The sequence below is a fragment of the Lycium barbarum genome, chromosome 6 (genome assembly GCF_019175385.1).
Source record: "Lycium barbarum isolate Lr01 chromosome 6, ASM1917538v2, whole genome shotgun sequence".
Classification (NCBI taxonomy): domain Eukaryota; kingdom Viridiplantae; phylum Streptophyta; class Magnoliopsida; order Solanales; family Solanaceae; genus Lycium; species Lycium barbarum.
In genome coordinates this window covers 96,358,459-96,377,215 of record NC_083342.1, presented here as the reverse complement: position 1 = coordinate 96,377,215, position 18,757 = coordinate 96,358,459, and the positions used below count along the sequence as shown (strand labels likewise).

The 18,757-nt window shown below is 39.3% G+C and overlaps 1 protein-coding gene across 1 annotated transcript; it reads left to right on the top strand.

Moving 5' to 3' along the window:
* The first annotated feature begins 13,566 nt into the window (after nucleotides 1-13,566).
* LOC132644907 (boron transporter 1) lies at nucleotides 13,567-17,804 on the top strand. Its single transcript, XM_060361572.1, has 12 exons — nucleotides 13,567-14,082; nucleotides 14,385-14,467; nucleotides 14,606-14,798; nucleotides 14,902-15,040; nucleotides 15,204-15,369; nucleotides 15,522-15,688; nucleotides 15,775-15,948; nucleotides 16,040-16,135; nucleotides 16,213-16,350; nucleotides 16,492-16,811; nucleotides 16,914-17,181; nucleotides 17,264-17,804. The coding sequence occupies exons 1-12, from the start codon at nucleotides 13,979-13,981 to the stop codon at nucleotides 17,576-17,578; spliced, it is 2,163 nt and encodes a 720-aa protein (XP_060217555.1). The 5' UTR covers nucleotides 13,567-13,978; the 3' UTR covers nucleotides 17,579-17,804.
* Nucleotides 17,805-18,757: the final 953 nt, after the last annotated feature.

Here is an 18,757-nt window from a genome sequence, read left to right as displayed (position 1 = left end):
TTGTTGATTTGACGATACTTAAAAACAACAATAATTGATTGATGTATTGGACCGATCATGGAGGAAGCCAACCCACTCAGCACTCAAATAATAAAGTCAATGGTGAAGATGGAGGATCATTGATGTATCTTCTAGCTTTATTTTACACGTGGCTCTTTCATCACCCTACAAATTACAACAAGAATTATAGTCCTCAATTTTTTTGGAGAAAGAGTGTAAAGGGGTTCAGACAAAATCATTTGTGTTGCAATTGCAACACCAAAAAGAATGGGAAGTAATATGATTAAAGTCCAAATGAGGAAGGGATTGTTGATGAAAACATGAAGAAGGAAGGAAACAAAATAAGTGCGGTGCTTTAATTTGGCTAATTGTGAACTTTCGCTATTGCTATTATTTCTCATTATGCCAATTCATGCATGAGGTCGAGAAGCTAGTGGAGGTTTATGTGTTGTTTCGAATCACCTAATCTAAAGCAAACATTAACGTTTGGACTGCACTTGATGTTTTCCAGTGAAATTGGATTTAACAAAAAAATCAGTCAAAAGTTTATTTTCTAAGGGTTTGAAGATAGTGGGACATATATAACTCCGAGAATTCTTTTTATGAGCCCGGTCCGGAGAGTTTAGATCGTGATATAGAGCCCGTTTGGATTGACTTATAAGTTGCCTATAAGTTGCTTATAAGCTGTTTTTAGCTTTTTTGAGTGTTTGGCTGGCCAGCTTAAAGTCATTTTGTGCTTAAAATAAGCTAAAAAAAATAATTGGGTCCATTTAATTTAGCTTATCTAAAGCAGCTTATAAGCTGAAAACAACTTATAAGCCAAAAAAAATAAGTTGGGCTACCCCAACTTATTTTTTTTGACTTATAAGCTGTTTTCAGCTTATAGGCATAAGCCCATCCAAACAGGCTCATAGTCTAATGAGCAACAAAAGTAATATAATATGATCAAAGCAGATAAAAATGATTCCATGTATATACCCTATTCTTTAAAAAATAGAATGATGTTTTACAAAAGTATGGGAGAGAAGATCCTTTTATTCTTCCCTAAGGCTCCTTATATAAGCCAAAACAAGGCTTTTCTAACCTTAACGTTCGAATGATGTGACGCGATTGTGGCTCAACGCGCGCCTCTGCCACGACATGCTAATCGAGGTCTGCGGACATGACCTGAGTTGGTGGCAGCGAAGGACAGTTGTGTAGACACCCCCAGCTCTCCGAGCTTCCGGTTGCGAAGGCTCTTCTGAATACGCGTTTTGCCCATTGCACATTCCTTCTTCCCTAAGCTAGGTTTATATATGCCACTCCTCAACATTTCATTCCCTAAAGTACAAGTGATGTGACTTTTCTGTTCCCCCATACGTTAAAGTATACATAGGCATTCTGATCGAGGCGACTTGATGTAACCCGAGTAGGTAAGAGTGGAAGACAACTAGATAACTCTTATGGGCTTCCCACGTGACCAGATACAAGTCTTAACCCCGGATCTAATTTTTGACCAATACAGATAGTCCCCCACTTTAAGGCCTCGGGAAATGGAAGGGTTTCAAGGGTGTGGTCTTATTTCTTACCCCGAACCAAGTCACTCTTCAATTACTGTGAATGTGGTCTGACGCTTTACTCCCATTGCACGCTTTCTCTTTATCTTTAATGCCTTGTACCCAAGTCAGATGCTACAATATGCGTGTCTCATCCTCAGCCAAGATATCTTCTAGGGTACCACGTGCCATAATGATGATAATCATTTTCGGTTTCGAGGTGTGATTGGCGTATACGAAGGGGTTTTCCCTCTTTTTATTCCTTTTATATATCTTTTCCACCATCATTAGTTCTCATCCCTTCTGCTCTTCTCTGAAAATCATTTTATGTTCGCTTTCGTCCTTCTAGTGCCCAAAAAATCTTTTGTTTGCTTATTCCTCGCCCAATTTTCTCCAATTGACATTCTTTTATCTTTTCACTTTTACGATCAATCTCCGACATGTCTTCTGACTCGACTATTGGCGGAGGCACCGCTACGAGGACAAAAATCGCCGGTCGCAGTGATTTCGATGTTTCCGTTCATCAGGTACCGATTGGGGATCATCGGCCGCTGCTGGGTAGGACGTCTGAAAAGAAAGCCCATCATCAAACGTCGTCGATCAGCAAGCAAAGTCTTTTATCCCCGAGGAATGGACGAGTGAGAAAGATCTTGCAAAAAGTGCTACTTCTACTATTTCCGATAACGATAGAGATTGGCCGGCGAGCCTGTTTCATTCCTCCATCCGCAACGGCAGTCTCATCCAGTTTAAAGAAGACTGCGGGTGGAAGGACATCGAAGTACTTATCCCGGAGGAGAGAGAGAACATCACCTCTCATAGACCCGGTTATTCCTTGGTTTACACTTATTCTTTCCCATTTAGGGTGAGTGACAGGATTGACTCGGTCATGCTGGAATTTTGCAAGCGGTATGAGATATGCTTGGCCCAAGTCGGAAGGCTGTATGGAGGACCGTAGCGTGCCTTCGGTACCTTTCCTCCCAAGCAGGAGAAGGCTTCACTCTCTCTCATCTTATCCACCTCTACTCCCAGAAGATTTTTCGGAATGGAATTTTTCGACTGTAGCGCCATGGCCAGAATTCATTAGTTAAGAGCATTGATGATGACTTCGATCGGGGATAGATGGAAATATACATCATCGCTTCGATTGAGAACATAGTTAAATCGCTGGAGGCTCCTATTCCCGAATGGTGGAGCTCAAAACGCGAGCCTCAACTTCCTAGTTATTCTCTTTGCGATTATCCTATTTTTGAGTTTGCCTATTGATCTTTTCTTTTTGTCATGTTTTCGCATCCAGGGTGTGGAGACCGGAATCGTTGGAGGACCTGGCTACATGGGTCTAGATGATATTGGATTCCTCATCTCCTGCTCTTCGACTTCGAGTGTGGAAAGAGATTTCCGTGAGGAATAACTGGAAGGGAAAGAATCATTGTCTGCCTAAACAGTCTATGATGCGCCCCATGGTGGACGTGTCTGATGATCCTGCTGTGGCCTTTCAACAAATTAAGCAAGCCACGTCTGAGCTTTGCCGGGGTCAAGAAAAGGTATCCCCGACCCGAACTAAGAGAGCGTTCATCGGCTCCACCCCTCCAGCTAAAAGGACTAGGAAAAGCACATCGGGTCAAATTAGTGGGGGCTTGACCTTGGAGACTCCGGGAACTCCCCAAGTGGCAATTGATTAGAGGCCTACACGAGTGAGGGCGAGGCTGACTCGACTCAGGGGATCATTCGTAGGGGAAAAACTTCTCAGAGAACTTTCGAAAAGGCCTTTTTTGAGGAGATTAGACTTGCTCTGATGTTTGGCTCTTCCTTCCGCCTTATGTTTGTTTCCTTCAGCGTAGGAGTTAATACTCCGGCCCTGGTTCCTAGCTCATCTGCTCCTTCTTCTTCCCGGCCAGTCCCAATTCTGACAACACAGCAATAAATCACTCCTTCCTGGACCTGATCGGCTATCGGAAGGTCAAGCCACCCCCGAGGGGTCCCAAGGCGAGGTTCGATCAACTTTTTTTCTATTTCGATTCGCGGTTCCTCATCCTATCTGCAAGTCACCTTATCTGTCCCTTGAGAGAGCAACCTACTATCGCATCCGCTAGGAGTCGCCAGTTATTGAAGCCACTGACCACGGAGAAGGACCAAAAAAGATGAACACTGTGTCTTTAACGTTGCTTCTCATGCCGTTGCTAGGTATGTATTTCATCTCTTCACATCTTCTACTTTTATCTATCCCCAGGCACCTGCTGGCTCACACAATTTTATTTTTTCTTATGCACCAGGCCCACCTTCTTATGGCAAAGGGCCTTCAACGCAAACTTGCCGAAGAGAAGGAAAAGTGGGAGGAATATCACAAGCAGCATGAGCGCCTTCCTGCCCTTGAGGTGAGGCTGGTATCCTTGGAAGAGCTGAAGGAAAAGTTGGCCCAAATAGAGCAAGAGAGGAAAATTCATAGCGAAGAAGCGGATAAGTTCCATTCCTAGCATGCTGATCTCAAGAAGAAGGCCCACCAGGAGCATTATACCAACCTTATGAAAAGAGAGACCTCATTGGCGTAGTTGATGGGCAGCAAATCTCCACTATCTTCCCGTAGCAGTGCGACACTAACTGAAACTGCCGAAACGGTTAGGTATGTGAACAGACACTCCCCTCCATTGGGTTTTACCATTACGTGAGGTTCAGACAGATAGGCTTTGAGATCTTTTAGTCTTTGGTGGCATTCCTGCGTCCACCTGAATCCGTTATTTTTTTTCATTAGACAGAAAAATTCATGGCACCAATCTGAGGATCAAGACACGAATTTTCCCAAGGCCGCGACTCTTCCTGTTAGCCTTTGTACCGTTTTAACATTGCCTAAGGTGTTGGGCAGTTCCTGAATAGCCTTAACCTTATCCAGGTTCATTTCAATCCCTCGGTTGGAAACCAGAAAACCCAAGAACTTCCCCGACCTGACCCCGAAGGCGCACTTCTCTAAGGATCAGGACACGAATTTTCCCAAGGCCGCGACTCTTCCTGTTAGACTTTGTACCGTTTTAACATTGCCCAAGGTGTGGGGCAGTTCCTGAATAGCCTTGACCTTATCTAGGTTCATTTCAATCCCTCGGTTGGAAACCAGAAAACCCAAGAACTTCCCCGACCTGACCCCGAAGGCGCACTTCTCTGGATTCAACTTCATGCCGTGTTGACAGAGAATGTCAAAGGTTGTTTTCAAGGCGGATAAATAGTCTTTCACTCTCCGGGATTTGACCATCATGTCATCTATGTAAACCTCCATGGTTTTGCTAATCTGTCCTTCGAATATTTTGTTCACTAACTTTTGGTATGTCGCTTCTGTATTTTTAAGACCTAAAGGCATTATATTATAATAGAAATTACCATGATTGGTCATGAATGACGTCTTCTCTTGGTCCTCTGGGTGCAAGCTGAGTTCATTGTAGCCAGAACACGCATCTAAGAAACTAAGCAATTCACGCCCTGCTGTAGCATCGATCGTCTGATCGATGTGCGGCAATAGGAAGGAATCCTTTGAACAACTCTCATTTAAGTCCTTGAAATCCACGAAAATTCTGAGTTTGTTGATCTTCTTGGGCACCACCACCACATTGGCCATCCAATCTAGGTTTTCCACCCTTCGGACCGATCCTATGTTAAGCAATCGTGTTACTTCTTCGTTCACGAACTGGTCCCTAATGGCTAAGATTAGCATTTTCCTTTATTTTATAGGGGGATGGTCAGGATCACAGCTTAGCCGTTACATGGCTATTTCCACGAGAATTCCTATTATGTTAAGGTGAGACCAAGCAAAGCAATCTGAGTTAGCTTTTAAAGAATCTAAAAACCATCCCTGAGCTCGGATGAGAGTTCCGAGCCCAGGTGTACCTTTATTTCAGGAAGTTTTGCGAAAAGCTCCACGTGCTTCATTTCTTTTATCGTTGAATGAATGGGATTTTTGTCTTCCTGGGCTAAAAATCCCTTTGGGATGGCTTGATCCGAAATCCTCTTTTCCGTTATCCTTCCGGGCTCAGCACCTGAGCTCGGTCACTGTGATTACTATTTGTTGGACTTTCCCTCTTGGGCCTTCATCACTGGGCTTCCATTTCCCGGGCAGCCTTCTGTTCCCCTTTGATTTTCCCGACCCCCCAAGAAGTAGGGAACTTGACTTTTGGTGAAAAGTGGATTGGACCGCCCGCATAGAATGTATCCATATTGTAGGACATGTCTCTGAACTCTAGATCAAAGGTTATATTCTGCTCCGTACCGTCAGCATGCTTCCTAGTTCAGTTCACTTAACGTGTGAACCCTATCAATACCTTCGTTGCCGAGATGATTGATCCTTCTGCTCCCTTTTCTTTCAGGACCCTTAGTCGGATTATGTTTTGTCGAGCTCCCTGGATCAATAAACACACGTTTAATTAAAGAGCTAGCAATTTGAATAGATATTATCAGGGCGTCATTATGGGAAGGAGTCAGTCCCGAGCAGTCGTTGTCGGAGAAGGACATGCTTTCACTTTTGGAGGGTTCCCAGGCGCGACTTTTGTCGTGATGGAGACTTTATACTTTTTGAGTGACGGGTATGTTATCTTGTTTATCATGTCACCCCAAAAATCATGTAGATAATGTGAGTTGGTTGGGGCACGTTATCTGGTTTCTGTCCCTGAATTAGATTCAGAGTGAGCTTCGCACTGTCACTGATGTACTCTTTCATGTGTCCTGCCTGTAGTAACTGGCCTACCTCAATTCTTATATTTTTACAATCCTCCGTGGCGAGCCCATGCATGCTGTGAAAGTGTACACCAGAGCCTCGTGTTCCTTTTACCCCGATTGGTCCGAATCTCATCAGGAAACCTTGTTTCTTTCATCGTTTTCATTACCGCTACGAGCTCCACAGCGTCGATATTAAAATTGTGATCTGACAACTTAAGGGGTCCAGTTCCTCTTGACATCGTTCCTTCAAAGCGTGGGAGCCCCCTCCCGATAAGGCCCCGATTGCTTTTATCACTCCCTCTGTTCGAGCTTTGGCTGGGGAGCCCACGAGCTTTGTATGGTTCAAACCGTTCTCTCTAGTTCATGGAATTTGCGTTGAACCTCGGATCTGGTCTCTTAAGGGGGGCGTCTTCCCCCTTCTGTCGGTTCGGTTGCTCGCTAATCTTCCTCAATTCGCATTTTAGCCATGTACCTAAGGTTTATTTCACTCCATGTATTTGCAGGGAATTCCCTAAAGCTTTCGTTCAATTTTTTGGATGCGTCCAAACTGTTTGGGTTTAGTCCATCTGTGAAGGCGGCCACGGCCCAATTTTCTGGGATCGCAGGTAATAACATCCTCTCCCTTTGGAATTTGTCTACAAATCCCCCTCAGCAGCTCATCTTATGTTGCTTTATGAAAAATACATCTTGCTAATGTGTCTCGACCCTCTGGGCCCCTGCGTGAGCTTTGACGAAAGCATCTGCCATCGAGGTGAAAGAGTCAATAGAATATTCGAGTAAATGATTGTACCTAGAAAGTGTTCCCTTAACAAGCGTGTGTTGGAATTTTTTCAGTATGATCGATTCAACGTCGTGCTGTTTGAGGTCATGTCTGGCGATGGCCGCTTCAAAGGTCGTTATGTGCTCTTTTAGGTCTGTGGTTCCGTCGTATTTAGACATGTCAGGCGTACTCTCCGAGTATAGTGATATCTCGTATTTTCAAGCTCTTATGCCCTTCACGATAGATAGCGCCCCAAGTATTTGGTTCATCCTTTCATGCACCTCCTTTTCGACCTTGATGAGAGCTTTGTTGAACTAGCCCAACCGTTCTTTCTCACCGTCAGTTTCCCCTCTTTTGACCTGCAGTGTTGTGGAGGCTTTTTCAACGTTTTGGCTGGATGTCAGAGTTCCAACCCTGGAATGGTTGATCATAGCGGCCATAGCCGTCTCCATTCGCCGCATCATATCATTTTGCGGCTTGAGTGTGGCTACAACCTCATCTCTAGTCAACGAGCCTCCCTTCTGAGGACCTCCCTTCTGAGGACCTCCCTTTTGCACGGGTTTATGCTTTCTCGCCCGAAACTTGGGTCGAGCCCTTTCAGCAAACACGCGTCTCCAAGGCTCCTTTGATTTCTCCACGCTTAAAATGCCTCCGCTCCGCTCCGCTCTTCACTAAGTTGCATTTGTGGAATCCTACCTCCGACATTCCTGTGCTCCTGAGAGAACTCATCGTTATGTTCAGATACTATCACTTTTACCAGGTTTATCACAGCTCGCGTATCCTCAGGTTTATGAGACTCACGAGAACTATCGCTTATCATTTATATGCTTGGTTATGTATCATAATCGTGCATGCTTTCCTATGGGTGAGCTCTTGCTGCAGATCAGGATGACACCACAACTGTCTATCCCCACAGATGGCGCCAAACTATTTTCCGGTGAAATCGGGGTTAACCAAAAAACCAATTAAAGATTTATTTTCTAAGGGTTTGAAGACAAGTGGGACGTATCTAACCCCGAGGACTCTTTCCATGAGCTCGGCCCGAAGAAGTTTAGATCATAATACAGTTTAATGAGAAACAAAAGCAATATAATAAGATCAAAGCAGCTAAAAATTATCAGAAAATAATGATTCTGTGTATATACCCTGTTCTTTTAAGAATAGAATGATGTTTTACAAGAGTGTGTGTGGGAGAGAAGATGATCCTTTTCTTCTCCCCTAGGGCTCCTTATATAAGCCAAACCAAGGCTTTTCTAACCCCTAACGTTCGGGTGATGTGACGCAACTGTGACTCAACGTGCGTCTCTGCTACGACACACTGACCCGAGTTAGTGGGAGTGGAGGACAGCTGTGTAGATACCCCGAACTCCCCGAGCTTCGGGTTACAAAGGCTTGCCCGGATATGCGTTTTTCCCATTGCACCTTCCTTCTTTCCTAAACTAGGTTTATATATGCCAGTCCTTAACTTTTCATTCTCTAAAGTATGGGTGATGTGACTTTTATGTTCCCCCATACATTAACGTATACATAGGCGTTGTGATCGAGACGACCTGATGTGAACGAGTAGGTGAGAGTGGAAGACAGCTAGATAACTCCTCCGGCTTCCCACGTAATCGGCTACAAGTCTTAACCCCGGATCCAATTTTTGGCCTATATACTTGATTGGTGCGACTGGTCAGGTGTTTGAACTTGATACGAATTTAGAAAAAAATTGAGTTTAAAGTTTATATATATATATATATATATATATATATATATATATATATATATATATATATATATATCTTTCGTTCTTTTTTAGTTATCATGATTACTAAAAAATATTTTAGCAAAAAATAATTGTCATTTTAAAAAATCACGATAGAATTAATGATTTTTTGCCGTACCCTTATTCTAATAATTGTGATGAATTCATATATATTACCTGACTGTTAATTAATTTAGAATTAAGACATAATCGATTTATTAAATTATGATATAATTAGTTGGAAGCACTAAGTATGATCTCGACTATTGTAGGAATAATTTTCTAGTCATGTGGTTAACTACAATGTACATATACACTTCTTGCACTTTATTCTTTATTTTATGGTTTTAATATCGCATCACAACCAGGAACCAATTTAACATACACGGCTTGAGTAGCCAAAATTACGTTATTACACCCGTATTACTAAGTACTGTAACATTTTATTGAATTATTAGTTTGCTTTATCTTGACGTCATTTTATTGATAGAAGCTTTTCCCCGTGATTGCACTCGTCTGGTAATTTGGTATCTTTTATTGGCCAAAAACATTAATGGAAAGAGAGAGATTCCTCCGCAAACACTTTTAAAATAAACATATTAATTTAGTACAATCACTCTAAATTGTTTCCGATATTGCTGGTATTTATATTGCATGCTTTATTTGGTGTTTGTCTCTGCTTTTGTCCAACTTTTTTCTTTAAAAACTAAGTGGTGGTTGCAACTTGCAATGATCATGGGTTATGATTAAACTCCTAATATAGAGATTAATAAATAAAAAACAGCTATGCAGTCGAGTTGGTAATATAGCCTCCAGTACTATGTATTTTATGCAGGGAGGGTTTTTAAGAGGTGTAATGGAAAATGAATAGGTGTTTAATTTCTCGAAAAGACACTAGGAGAAACTAGAAATGATGCAATTTGAATAACACCTTTTCACATTGAATAGGTTGTGACTTTTCCGATAAGGCACAATTTAGCACCCATTCATACTACCTTATGTTGGCTATAAATACATGTCCGTTCTCGCAGATTTTTACTTACGAAAATTTTGATTATCTTTTTCTTTCTTTCTGCACTTCAAATAAATTTTGTGTGATTTGTTGCCGCCTGTTGCATTCACGTTCACCTTTGTTTGAAGTACCGTTACGCTGATAAGTTAGTTTGTTCTATCATGGGAGGATGTATTCCATAACTTCAGATACATTGAGGGGAATAATTTCCTTACCAAACATTGTGAGTTCAGCGGAATTGAATTATTTCTTTTACATTTTTTTCTGCAGATTCTGTTCAAGTTATGGTCGAATGCAGATTAATAACAAATATCATGTGTACTACTTTCTTTCACTTCTTATTGACGAGTTCATTTTTCATCCAATAAAAAAGGAAGAAGAAATAAATGGAGTTTATTTTTTGTCACACTCACTTCTATCAAGTTGGCAAGATGTTGCTAGTTCTAAATTCTAAGAATCCACAATCCAAAGGCATTCACCTCATTTCAATTGTATTCAAGGAAGTTTCCCGTCACCTTCCTATTAAAGTATGGAATATGTTAGCGGTAGAGTTGGCAATTTGAGCCCATATTTAGAAAATTAGCCTATTTTACTCACGTGTTAGTGAGTTAGGTCACTCATATTTCAGGTGGATAAATATGAGCTTCAAGTCTCTCTTTAATCCATAAAAATATGGGCAATATGGGTAAAATATGAGTACCCATATAAGAACACACTAGACTCGATAACAACTCATTTTGAAAATGAGAAATTTCTTTCTTACTTCCTACCCCACCACCCACCCCGCACATTTTTTTTTATTTCATATATTTTATTTTTCTTTTGTAAAAAGCTTATAAAAAAGGAGAATTTTTTTTCTTACCTCCCACTCTGATCCCTACCCCGACCCCTACTATAACCCCCCCCCCCTCCCCCAAAAAATCAATTTCATATATTTTACCTTTATAAAATTTTATAAAAAATGGAAAAAAAAATCGTACGCCCACCCCACCCCTCCACGACTCCCCCACCCCACAAATTTCAATTTCAAATATTTTACTTTTATAAAAAATGGAAAAAATTCTTACCCTCTCCCCACACCTCTCAGACCCCCCCTCCCCCCTCCCCCCCTCCCCCCCCCCCCCCCCCCCCCAAATTTCAATTTTCATATATATTACTTCTATAAATTTTTTATAAATAATGGAAAAGAATTTCTGGTCCCCCACCCCACCCCTCCCCTACCTCCAACACCCCCCCCCACCCAAACAAAAAAATCAATTTCATATATTTTACTTTTATAAAAAATTATAAAAAATGAAAAAAAAAAACATACCCCCACCCCTCACCCTTGAAATTTATATGAAAAAATTAATTTAACTTGACAAAAGAAAAAAATTATAAGCATACACTTGAAATAATAGTACACTTGTATAATATAGGTTAACTCATAACCAACCCAACTATTTATCACCCAACTCATATTTACCCATATAAAATATGGGCGGTTTGAAATCCAACCCATTTTTGTTTAAACCATTTTCAACCGAATCAAATCCACCCATTTGCCACCCCTAGTTAGCGGTATGTATAAATCCTTCAATCCACGTAACGTCTTTTTATAGATGAATATATAAGATGCTTGTTAATTTGAATGAAAAAAATATATTGATGCTACTTATATGCACACACACAAAAAAAAAAACTTTATAGACTAAGAAAACGAAGCTGCAAAAATCTTCATTTCTAGTCCAACTAATAGATGATTTAAAAATGAAGGTGAGAATCATATTTAAGGTGGTTGTTGAGTGATGGGCCATCCTATTAAGAGAGTATCTTCGATTACATTCATTATTCTATTAAGTTACTGAAAATGCACTTAAATAAATATAGTAAGTGCTATTCCTATCGCTTTACGCTTTTGGGTGCAAATATTGTTGGACCTTTTTTCGTTGCTTTTTTCACAATGAAAAGGCTTTCTTCCCGCTATTTTTGTAGGATTTTATTTGCTAATCAGCATGTTCTGGGGAAAAGACACGCTACTAGTTACTTAGAATGCATTTAAATATTAGTATCACTAGAAATCTTCTCAAAGAAAGAAGATATTTTTTTCAAGAGGTCGAAAAAGTGTTTACATTCCTGGGTTTCGGTTTATGTTAAGTAGTTTTTTTCTTCCGTTTGTCTAAAAAAGAATGATACATTTCTCTTTTTGGAAACAATTTAAGTTTTAAACTTCTAATTCAATTAACGCATTGAGTGGATTAGTGGAATATATGAATACGTAGAATTTATTTCATTAAATGTAATTATTTTGAAATTAAGATGTCATTGATTAATCGATGGATGAATCACTGATCTATTTACCAGCAAGTGTAAAAATGAATTTCGGAGCAAACCAGCCAATGAAAGATGACGCAAAACAAACCTTCCCTGATCAACAAAAACAAGAAATAACATGTAAATTAATGTATATAAAGTACAAACAGTCGTCCCGCTATTCCATTCCCCTAAAAAGTATTACCTCCGTTCTCATTTAGTTGTCGTGTTATTGAAACTAATTATTCCCAAATACTTTATTCTGAAAAGATCAAAAAATAATATAATTAATCATTTTTTCCAACTTACACCTAGCATTAGTTGTTCTATAATGACGACGTAAATAAAGTTCACTTATTTATAAAAAAAGTTAGATGAATGCGGTCAAAGGTTAAAAGTCAATAAGCGTATATTAGTTAAATTGCCATTTTATTTAAAGACGTTTAAAAGCTTATTCTTACAATTAAATGGAACGGACAGAGTAAAAGGTAACGGATCTTTAAGCAACTAATCAACTTGCCGTGAAATGACGGCAAAAATTGGTTACAATGCAAGAATCTCACCGCCACCACTCCTCATTTTCAATATAAGAGTATCAAGTTGCCAAAAAATTCATGCATTGTATATTCATATCTATATTCATCGCTTTAATAACGTTTACAGGTATGATCGATGCTATAACAAACCTGTGGTTTGCTGTCGTAATAGTACATACCAATATACAATTGGCATATTTTTTTTTTTTTTTAACAATTGGCATATTCTGTTACATTGTTTACGTATTGTCACCCCCCCTTTTTTTTCCCCTCTAATACTCTCGTAGTTCTATCTTCTTGCCTTGTTGACTTGACGCTTCTTTTAAGAAATTATTTATTAGAGATCTATTTTACTAAATTATCTTGATTAATTATATTTTGGAAATTTAAATTCGATTACTGTTATTTTGTATAGTTACTTACTGATAAGAGTGTATTAGAAGAAAAAAAAAAATCACCCTTAATTTGCTAAAATGAACTAGTAAAAAGGACAATTTATTTTAAGTATACATGTCAAGTAAAATGGAATGAGAAAAAGGTAGTTTTAGTTGGGATTAGCACATTTACTTTCCTTTTTTGATTTCGGAACACTTCCGAGTGACAAACATGTCATTTAGAGCCCATTTGATTTAGCTAATTTAAACTTCAAAGTAGCTGATAAGAGAGGTAATTTCATCATAATCTTTGGGTCAAGCATTTTGAAAATGCAGTACCAGAAATTTTCTTTGTTTTGAGACATTGAATTATAATGGTTTGCCTTGCTCTCTGCCCAATAGGGTTGTTTAATCCGATTCATTTCATTTGACTATAGTATATATTATTCCGAAGTATGTGCTGATACTGCTGACCAAACCTGCAACAGTGACATACTGACATTAAAGAATCTGAATATCCTGTTTTCCTCTTTCACCCCACCTCCAATCTCCCGACCCGGGCCTCACGTTAGTCTCTCTAACTTTCTCTTTTTTTGGTTTCTATATATATTGGCATATTTCTGCACTTTCTTAGCGCGCACACATTTGTTTCCTTCCCTTAATACCATCAATTCCACTCCCAACATTTGAAATTCTGAGGAGCTATTCTCTTGATTTGTACTCTTTTCCACTGTCACTTGCGTGCATCATGTAAATCTGCTAAATTCTTTTTTTTAGTGTCTTTCTTTCTTCGTGCATTGCTTTCTTGTTCAAGTTTCCCCAGAAATATTTCGGCTAACTGTGACAAGAAAATGGTTTTTTGCTACTAAGATGGCCTTTTCTAGACTTGTTGCCATTCTTGCCACTTCTTTTCCAGGACATAATTCTTATCAAGTTCGTTAACTTATACGACTCCAACAATTTGTGTAAGTTAAGCAGAGATTTGATTTGTAAGTTGTCTTGAGTTGAGTGGATTCTTATACCTGCCCACATGGAAGAGACATTTGTACCTTTTCGTGGAATCAAGAATGATCTCCATGGACGCCTGCTGTGCTACAAGCAAGATTGGACCAGTGGGATCAAGGCCGGGTTCAGGTACCAAATTTTACCATATCTAAAGTAGCCTTAGAACATATTAGCTTAAACATGTTAAGTATGACATTTCTATGAGATTATGACCATAATAGAATGCTGTTAAATGAAAAGTTTAAAGTTAAAGAGTTTCTTAATATAGTGAAGTGCAACTCTTTTATTATAACATACTTACTAAAAAAGAAAGCGTGACATGTTGAATAGTATGTCATTGAGGGTTAATTGGGAGAAATACTATTGTTAGATTGTTCTTGTATGTCCATGGGGCTAAGCTGAGGTGAATTAATAGAGTTACTGGTTTTCAGGATCTTGGCACCCACCACATACATATTCTTTGCCTCGGCAATTCCTGTGATTTCATTTGGTGAGCAGCTGGAGAGAAATACTGGTATGTTATCACAGACTATTGCACTTTGTTTAACAAGCTTTTAAGTATTTAGACCTGCAAACTTTATGATTCTTTTTTTTTTTTTTTTTTTTTTTGCATTAATTTGGAAACTAAAACTCAAAGTGAACACTTTTACAGATGGAATTCTAACTGCAGTTCAAACATTAGCATCTACTGCAATATGTGGAATTATACACTCCATCATTGGTGGTCAACCTTTATTGATCTTAGGAGTTGCAGAACCAACTGTAATAATGTACACATTCATGTTCAACTTTGCTAAACAGAGAGCTGATCTTGGTCCTGGTCTCTTTCTTGCTTGGACTGGTTGGTGAGTGCTATTTTTTTGCTTTCCCTTGTACTCTTTCATCTTTTTGTCTAAACTTAAATCACCAGTTAGTTTAATTAACAATACAATCATCACGATTTCTCAGGGTATGCGTCTGGACTGCAGTTTTGCTCTTCTTATTGGCAGTGTTAGGAGCGTGCTCCATCATTAACAGGTTTACCCGTTTGGCTGGAGAACTCTTTGGCATGCTTATTGCCATGCTCTTCATGCAGCAAGCCATCAAAGTAAGTAAACTATTGTACTAATTAATCTATTCCCCTCTTAGTATCCAATCAGGAGGGCATTTGACTAATTAATCAATTAATCCTTTCAGGTTATCACTCCATTGTTTAGTTAAATATAATCGGAAAAATAATTTTCTGTTCTGTTTCTACCTTTTCACTTTAGGGCCTGGTAGATGAGTTTCGCGTTCCGAAAAGGGACAACCCTCGTTTAACCGAGTTCATGCCTTCGTGGAGGTTTGCTAATGGAATGTTCGCACTGGTTCTCTCATTTGGTCTACTGCTAACTGCTTTGAAAAGCAGGAAAGCAAGAGCATGGCGATATGGAACAGGTAAGCACAAATAACGTGTTCACATAATGATAACTGTTTATGACCGAGGATTTTTGTCATATTTATTAACCTCTGAACTCTATCTTTAATATTGGTTCCAAATTGACAACTCTGGACTTGGATGAGTTAAAATTTTGCTCCTCTTTCAACAGGTTGGCTTCGTAGTCTTATTGCAGACTACGGTGTGCCACTTATGGTTGTAGTGTGGACAGCAGTTTCCTATATACCATCTGAAAGTGTTCCTGAAGGAATTCCAAGGCGCCTCGTCAGCCCAAATCCATGGTCACCTGGTGCATATGAGAATTGGACTGTTATCAAGGCATATGTTTCTTCCTCACTGATATTAGTTCATCTTTACTTTTCAGACTTATGAACGACTAACTTTGATATTCTGATCATCTGCAGGACATGCTAAATGTACCAGTTCTCTACATACTTGGTGCTTTCATTCCTGCAACTATGATTGCTGTGCTTTACTATTTTGACCACAGTGTTGCCTCCCAATTAGCTCAGCAGAAAGAGTTCAATCTTAGAAAGCCATCCTCTTTCCACTATGACTTGCTTCTTTTGGGGTTCTTGGTATGCCGAAATTCATTTTGCTACACATAGCTTTGGTTTCCGTATTTTGCTTCTTTTCGTGACATTTTGGTTTGGGATTCCTTCGTTGTAGACACTAATGTGCGGCCTTGTTGGTATCCCTCCATCAAATGGTGTGATCCCACAGTCCCCAATGCATACTAAAAGTCTAGCTACTCTTAAGCACCAGGTAAATTCCAGCTTAGTGAGACTACAATCTGTTCTTCTTTAAATTGTTCCACAAACTAAGATATTCTTTTTGTGCAGCTGCTTCGTAACAGACTAGTTGACACAGCACGCAAAAGTATGCAGAAAAATTCAAGCTTGGGACAACTGTATGGGAATATGCAGGAAGCTTATCAACAGATGCAAACTCCTCTTATCTACCAGGAACCATCAGCTAGAGTATGTGACATGCCTCTTGACCGATGATGGAGCTTAAAGTTCTGAAACTATGCCAATAACCATTACTATCTACTAGTACTTGATTTTACCAAGTAGCTCAATTATAGCTTATTCAACAGCTTGATTTCCTTATTTTTGCAGGGTCTGAAGGAGTTAAAAGAATCAACAATTCAGTTAGCTTCAAGCATGGGACACATCGATGCTCCGGTGGATGAAACAATTTTCGATGTTGAGAAGGAAATTGATGATTTATTGCCTGTTGAAGTGAAAGAACAGCGCGTCAGTAACTTGCTTCAAGCCACTATGGTAGGGGGATGTGTTGCTGCCATGCCAGTACTCAGAATGATTCCAACCTCAGTGCTATGGGGCTATTTCGCTTACATGGCCATTGAAAGTCTGCCAGGCAACCAATTTTGGGAGAGAATATTACTCCTATTCACTGCACCAAGCCGAAGATACAAGTAATTAACCCTTTCAAAAAATGCCTTTAAATTTAGCTTTTCAAATTGTGTTTTTTTTTTTTTTAGGAATTTCCTTAACAAAATGATGAATCTTGCTTGCAGAGTTTTAGAGGACTATCATGCCACTTTTGTAGAGACTGTGCCTTTCAAGAGCATAGTGGCATTCACAATTTTCCAAACACTCTACTTGCTTGCTTGCTTTGGCATTACATGGGTTCCAATCGCGGGGCTCCTTTTCCCTCTGTTGATCATGCTTTTGGTTCCAGTTAGACAATATATATTGCCTACGTTTTTCAAAGGGGCACATCTTCAAGATTTAGATGCAGCAGATTATGAAGAGTCACCAGCTGTACCATTCAATCTTCCTACGGTAAATCCCCTCATCAGTAATCTGATATTTAATTGTAGTTTGATTTATTCAAAGACTGGAGGACTAATATTAACACATGCAGGACGGTGAATTTGGTTCAAGACCTTCCTATGCAGAAAGTGGAGAGATTTTTGACGAAATCATTACTAGAAGCAGGGGTGAGGTAAAGCGAGTTAACAGCCCTAAGATCACAAGTTCAACAGCAACTCCAATAAGAGATACTAAGCTCCTTCAAAGCCCGCGCATACCAGAAAAAGCATACAGTCCACAAATTAGCAAACTGAGAGGCCAACAAAGTCCACTTTCAGGTGGAAGGGGGCCGTTCAGTCCAAGGAACGGAGAACCTAAGCCATCCAAATTGGGCACAAGTCCTCGAACATTAAATTCTAATGACTAAGACGATTGACATCTTAAGACTAAGCTAGTTTAATATGCCTTAAGCTTTGTATTTTCATTTGCTTGCCTCCTTTATCCTGCATTTTTAAGCGGTGCATTAATTGGGAGTTTACTTGTAACATTAGCCGTGTATGTCTTAGAGTGATAATAGTTGATAAGTATTTTGTTCATATTTTCTTGTACTGCAAAGATGATATTAATAATATTAGCTGAAATGTATTTATTCATATTTTTCTTGTACAACATTGCACAAATCTATTTTTAACTCATATCTGGAAAACTTGGGAAGGAGTTTGGATTATGATTGTTGGTGTTGGGTTGTTGTTATAATCCTGGGATCGGAGTATAAACAGAGGAAATGCAGCCCGAATTTCCGTAACTCCGAAAGAATTGGATATAACACCTAGAATATTTCGCATGCAAGCTAAGAGAAGACTAACCCAGGTCGTATATTTCCATTTAGGTGCGAGAGAAGGACCAGCGTGGGAATAGGGAATTCCTCCAGGTCACTTGTTTGAAGATAAAGATATGTAAGGTTTTCGCTATCGTTTTCCTTGGCATGAATCAATAGAACTCCTAGCGTGCATTATCAATCTATTCGAGTCTATTCCGGATTTCCTACATTTTATGATATATATATATATATATTTTACGAAAAATACTTATTTTATGAGAAGTACATATATTTCTTGAAAGATGCTATTTTTCTGAAAATCTTTATTTATTTTTTTACGGAATTTCCGATATGTTTCGAAATTAAGTAAACGTCCCCAGCTAAGTCGTTCATTGACTCCTATTAAACCGTCCGTATAATTTATGAAAGATCCTTATAATGTTAATGTGAGTATTATCATTTGAGTCATTCCCCGTCCTCGATATGTGTCCCATAATATATTCGGAGGTATAACGACCTTACGTTACTCCAAAAGGCCCAATGTCACTTCTTTGACCCCTCATGCATTTATATATATATATATATATATATATATATATATATATATATATATATATATATATATGCACTATTTTACTCCACGGAGCCGCGCTATAGTCGGCCGGGTACGGCACGTAGATGTGCAACCACTGATCAGTTGGTTATTCACACCGAGTCCCATTAGGGTCGGGTACGTTGTGATATAATGATGTTTTCCCGGACGCAGGAAACCCCGGACGCGGGGAG